At 41.1% G+C, this 6,587-nt stretch overlaps 1 protein-coding gene across 1 annotated transcript in view; it reads right to left on the reverse strand.

The window, feature by feature from the left end:
* Nucleotides 1–5,831: 5,831 nt before the first annotated feature.
* Nucleotides 5,832–6,587, reverse strand: part of ENPP5 (ectonucleotide pyrophosphatase/phosphodiesterase 5 (putative)) — a 6,531-nt gene continuing 5,775 nt past the window's right edge. The window contains exon 3 of the mRNA XM_009080818.1: nt 5,832–6,202. Coding sequence (XP_009079066.1) covers nt 5,832–6,202 — 371 coding nt within the window. The remainder of the gene's footprint in view (nt 6,203–6,587) is intronic.

The raw sequence follows: 6,587 nt of genomic DNA on the forward strand, positions 1-6,587 counted from the left end.
CTGAACACAGAGTCACTTCCTCATCCTGCCAGAAGATTTGAAATAATTAATTACATGCACTGAAAGGTCAGGTTAATGAGTAACACCAAGGGGAATGGTTTGCAGGGTAGAAGCCAAGCTTACAGATGCTGTAGAAGGATGTTTGAATTCCTACTATGGAGAGAGTTGTTTGTGAGGTTCTGGTAATTGTGCTAGTAAAGGCTTGGATCCTTGGGGAGGGTAGAATTCCTGGGAGATGCTGTGCATAATCTGAGTTTGGGAAGCTTGACTTGACTGAGTTTATCTTTCTGACATACTTGGTAAGACAAAACTTACTGTCTCTACCTGTGAGGTTGTGGGTTTTTTTCTAGAAGCTAAATCTGATTATCACAGTATATGCTCCTCTCTGTTCTCAGCTTGTCCTCCTTCCCCCAAGCAGTTGTCACACAGCCTGTGATTGATGTGCTTTCAGTTCCTCTGTGCATCCCCTCACAGGCAGGTGGCAAAGTTACCAAGATTTTAATGACCAGAAATGCGAATGCTGACTGAAGTGCAATGGCAACACCGATCTGAAACAGGAATGTTGTTACAGATGGGGAAATCAAGGTCTAAATGCATTTCCTCTGGCTCTAGGCAGCCCCTTCTGATGAGAATTGCTACAGGCAACTGAGCTGATGTGAAACCAGGCAGTGAGTGGTTGTATCTAACAAATCTGTAGCACCCTCTACTCCTCCCTTTAGTGTGAAGACCAAGCAGTGGTACTGTGGGAAGGGTATAAAGAGTATTAAGAAATAGGATAAACTATATTCCAGTTGCATTGCTGATTGTTTTCATTTCCAAAGATCCGTTGTGGTCTATAAGGATGCTGAGTATACTTCCTGCCACAGTTTTTTGCTGCTGGCAGGGAGGGTTTCAGAGTAGCTCTTGGACATCCAGGGTTTCACACAGGTCATGTACAAATTAAGAGAATCTTAAAAAAAAAACCCTTTTTTGTCTTAAGACACAAAGTTGATGTATTTAAAGGTGAGTATTTTTTAAAATTAGTGCCTCAAACATGACAAAGTATTTCCACTGCCTCATTATGATTTGTGTGAATTGCTTCTTGTGACAGCCAATGGCTGATTTCCTTTTGAACACCCAATTCAGAATGAGAACAGGACAAGCTGTGGCTTCTGCTTCCTCAGAGCTGTGATAAAGGGGCAGTAGTTTGTGGCAACATCTAATGACTTGCTAAATAGACACAACTCAGTAATGTTCATACAGGACATGTTAGGGGAAGTTCCTAACGCTTAACTGGCACTAAAGTTTAGAAGGGAATAGGGGATGTTTATCACTACTTCCCAGCAGTGAGGGCTGATGTAGCATTACTTTAACTGCCTCCATAAAGGAGCTCTCAACACTGGGTACAGAAGCCCTAAAGCATCCATCCCTCTGGGGTTCTTGTTTTTTGGCTGTTAGCATCAAGGAAACAGTTCCAGAATTGAGCTGATGTCAACTAAGTACATGTCTGAAACACTGTTTTCAGGGGGAGTTTAACTTATTGCCTATGAAAATAAACTAACATCATGTACCTCCAAGGATCAGACCACAGGGACAGATGTCTACTTTAACATGCATGGTAGCATCTTTTATTGGAAAAAAAAAAAAACAGTAATAGGATTCAGATTAGGATTTCATTATGAAAAGGCAAATAGCACTATTGGATTTATAATTTTCATGTGCTTGCAACAATTTTTGTAGTTTTAACACCTAATAAATACTTACATCACCTTTACTGCATGACAAACATACCATGGAAGGTTTGTACAGCAGCAGAGGTATGGTCAACACAGCATCCATGGTTATTATTTAAGCAGGGAAGAAGACTGGGGAGTAAGCCTGTTACATTCACATTTTACAAAACAGCAGGACCCCAACCACCACACATTTTTTCCTTCTTCCATCTGCAGCTCAAGACTGTATTGTTCCACACTTCTGACAGGTGTCTCTGTCCATGGCAGAGGGGGTTGGAACTAGATGATCTTTAAGATCCCTTCCAACCCAAACCACTCCCATGACTGTATGAAAAGTCAGGCTGCATAACCCTTCATCTTACAACAGGCTTGGCACTGCTGGGGCAATGGATGGACTCGATCTGAAAGGTCTTTTCCAACCTAAATGATTTTATGCATCTGATTTTTTTGACCTTTTTTTTTTTTTTTTGAGACTGCATTTCTTGTAGCAGCATTACTGCAGTTCTTGATCAAGAAAGTCTGGAAGTTTTATTTCTGGTATATTCCCACTACTGGTAGCAGATAGCTGTTTTTTCCATATGCAGCAGCAAGGTGGGAAACAAATAATGGTATAAAAAAACTTTGACCTAAAATTTCTATCACATTTCCAGTTATTTTTAATAAAGGCATATATTATACAGAGTACAAGAAATGTTTGGGATACAGGACTTAAGGCCATTCTCCCCCAGTCATACCCTGCTTTTTTTCCAGAAGTGTTTTTAGATGAAGCAAGAACTCTCCACGCTTGACAGCACTATAGCAAAGACATATTTCAACTTTACCATTTCCAAACAAGAAACTAAGAAAATATTTGACATCTGTATGCTTTGCAGGTCAGTAATGAAACACATCATCATGCATCACTCTTGGTTTCCGAGCTTTAGTTACAAGTAGTACAGTGTACTCAAATCCACTTTCCAGTAAACTTGTTTGTACATCACAGAAAGTATCACATACACAGAAACCAAACCCCACATCCTCCCCACCCAAAAAAGTAGTCTGACAAAATGTCCTATCAGTGAAAAAGGTATTTTTCTCCAGTGGCATCATCTGTGCTTTCAATTCCATTAAGCTCACACCCAACACAAAACAGTTTCACACCACTTGGGCAAATATCCTAACAAGGACCTTCCCAAGAGGTACCTGCAAATACACCTAAGAACACAGAAAACATGTTTAAGCCTAAACTGAAATACCCAAATGCTACAAGATTCCCTTCATGTTTTTACAAAATTTTATTTTACCCCCCACTAAGAAGGGCCTCACAGTGCAGTACAGAACAAGGACACCATTCTCACATTAGTCTTTCCAGCCTACTTTGAGTATTGCTGTTCCCAAACCCTTTATTGGAGCAAACCTACTGCTCTTCCCTTATTCACGTCTGGGCAGGTAACCCTAAGTCCTGGACGACTGAACAACACTGACCAACTTCACTCCCTCCTTAAAATCCAGGGTCACTTGGGCTGATGATAGAACTATACCCATCACAATTAAAGTGGGGGTTTAATGAACAACTCTGAGCTTATGACCCGGTTGTTTTTACATCTGCCATAAGCACTGCTATGAAGTTACTTCAATAAGAGGAATTTCTAGTAAAGCAGCAAGTTTCAAAGTGAGAAAGTGCAAAACTGCAGTAGCTACAGGTGAGGGTTATGGCACCACCAATTGTCACCGTTACTCCCTTAGTCAAACCTGTAGCTCTTTCTTTAAACACACACTAGGTTTGTGCTACAATTACAAGCTGCACATAAGCAAGAAAAGGTGGACTCAATGTATCAATTTGCTGTTTGCCATCAACTTTTCAGAAGGTAGTTAGGGAAGGGATTAGTAACAATTTAGAGGTTCAGGTTTTCTGCTGAGACTTCTCCAGTCTCTCTGAAAACTGCAGTGGCCATTGTTGCTGCCTTTGAGCTTGACAAGCCCCTGCAGGACTCAGTTTTATCTCTCAGCAAATTAAACCCAAGGCATAGCTAATGATCAGCTCCACTAAGAATCAGCTTTACAGCCTCAGGCACGCCTAGCCCAGATCTTTCCCTGCAGTGCTTTCTTAAGAAAATGGCAATGCAGGAAAACAAGGCAGTTCACAGCACAGTAACAGCACTGAGTCAGATGGAGTTCACAGGATGTCATACACATCCCCCAAATAAAGGGCTGTTCTCCAACAGATCCGCATGTTTCCTGCCTTCCTAAAGCTGCTACTACAGCCAGACTATCAGGATATCCCATAAGTTGAGTGTTTGATTGCCTTCCCTCTCAAGCATTTGCTGCACCCAGATGTGACCTCTGGAAACTTGACACATCTGTTTTCAAGACAGCTTGGTGCTAAGAAGTGTCCCTGCCCTCACAGAGGAACATCAGAGAGAACACCAGACAGTCTGTGCCATGGCACTGCAGAGCCACCACAGAGGCAGTGAAGAGTTGGCTCTGAACTCACCCAGGTGTCATACATTCAGTCTGGAGCTAAGCCCAGCGAAATGAGTGTTGTACTCCAACCTTCCCCTTGCAGCACGGTCAGTTACACCACTGGTTTGGCAGAGCACATCCAAGGCTGAGGTGTTCCCATCCTTGCCCTCTGCTGGGGGCTGTGGATACAGCTATAAATTGCACTTAAAAACACTCAGTCTGGGATTTCTGCATGAATTTTTAAAGTCTCTTTCTCCTTCAGGCATTGTACTCACCAGTGAAGTGCTGAGAAATACTACCTCACACAGGGAGGGGAGGAAAATCTGACAACTAGACAATTTTTCTCACTTTAGACCATATTTTTCATACAAACCTTAGCAGCTTTTCACCTAGCATTTAAGTGAGCTCACAAAACCACACAAAATAACCAGAATAATGTATAGCTTCGTGGATTCAGAATTACTGTTTTTCCCTGACAGAGGCTTTCCTCTGGACAAACAAACTCCAGTCTTACACCTTTATAAACATTAAAGTGTGCTTTTTCAGATTTAAGAGCATATATGGCTTAAGATTTACATGGCAGTTCATTAAACTGTATGTCCAATCCTGCTCATCCCACTCGAAGGCTCACCCAGACACAGCAGATAAAGCACAAGTTACAAGTCAAACTCACACTAACGAAGAGTCTCCGGTAGCAGATCAGATACACACCCAGGGACAAGTCTGACAACACTGAACAGCTTGAACATCCATGTTCCTTAACTGAGTAATCTCCCTTAGCCTGAAAGGACCTTCTTATCACAGAAATATCAAAGGTTCCATTTGGATATACAGGTGTGGTGCTTGTACATGTCTTTATCTTGCCAGATCGTGGAACTCCTAGAAAGTTTTGTCCAGTGTACAGGAAACAAAAAAAGTAAAGACCTACATTTACCTAAAATCATACTTGAAATGGTAAAGACCTATATGTACCTAAATAAATTTTTAACAAAAAATAAAAATCAAGCAGCTTAATACTGACTGCTAGAGGCAATACCACCTGGATTCGAAGTTTGGAGCTACAGTTAACACAGTAGTTTGAGGAAATATGCCTAACTCTAAACTTAGACACAATTAGCACTGTATGACCTAGCTGCATAATAATGTTTTCTGCAGGATTTAACCCACCAAGTTATGTCTAACAGTGATCCATGCAAAAGCTTCCTTGGGCAGGGAGGAAAAAATAAAAAATCCAAAGAAGTTTAGTCCCACTCAGTGACTTGTTAGAATCAAAGGGACTCAAAAAAACTCACAAAATTTAAAAAAAAATAAATAAAAAGAGGGTGGGAAATGAAATCACCATGAACTAGTCTGTGAAATGTGCCTCAGTTGATGTTATTTCCCTAAAAACAGCTCAGAATAAGGTATTTGAGGACTATTGTCACTACATGTCTACATACATACACAGCTTTCCAGGTTTACCTAGAATATCTTCAAGCCTTGGAAGATGAAGTGGCTGTAGGGTGAAACAGGAACATGCTCTTTCTCTGCATACCTGGTCTGCACATTCCCCAGAGTACCAATGGATCAGCATCCCTTTCCTTTTACTCCATGCATTTATGCTGATCCACCTCTATTATTTATTTTCATTGTAAAAGCTTATTTTAAGCCTCAAACAGGAAATAATCCCAATTGTGACTAATCTTGCAGCAGTGGTTGGGCAGCTTCAGTGTGTCGGATTTGCATGGGATTTGCTTGGGCCAGGACAAAATGCTTAACAAAAACTGCAGTGAAAACCAGAACAAGCAAACTGCCCAGGAAGACTCCTACAACTGTGGAATAGGTATCTGTTCCAAAGGCTCTAGGAACTCCTTCAGCAAGTATATCTTTCACAGCCTTGAAGGAACCATTGTTTGGCAGTGGGTCGATGCCAAGCAGGTGGCACAGTAAGGGGTACAAGTCTGTGGCATTCATGACTTCCTTGGTGGCATTCCTTCTGAAAGCAGGCCCAACTGCCACAAAAATTGGATGCATTTCTGGTACCATGTTGTCATATCCGTGATTGCCAACTAGAAATAAAAGACAGATAGAAGTCAATACCCTAAAGTTGCAAAACAGGCAATAAACCTTTTCCTAGAATTAGCAGAATGCAGGAAAGGCACAGCAATCAGTTATTCTTGCAGAGGTTTAGAAGAATTGTTTTGACCAAGAGCACAAACACTTCCTAGCAAATACCAAGTCTCAGAATTACAAAGAGAAAATGCCTAAAAAACCCAATACCGGATAGCACTATTTGAAAAAAAGAAAAAGAGGAAAAAAAAGTAAGCTCATGGCAGTTAACATGCACTGTCAATGGCACACTACATACATCCAAGTTTCCTTGATTTTCCTCAAGCTAAAACTCCAACTTTGCAGCTGGCCCAGATCTCTTAGAGAAAATTAAAAAATCCGTGT

This window comes from Acanthisitta chloris, unplaced genomic scaffold (assembly GCF_000695815.1).
Source record: "Acanthisitta chloris isolate BGI_N310 unplaced genomic scaffold, ASM69581v1 scaffold24328, whole genome shotgun sequence".
NCBI classification, from domain to species: Eukaryota; Metazoa; Chordata; class Aves; order Passeriformes; family Acanthisittidae; genus Acanthisitta; species Acanthisitta chloris.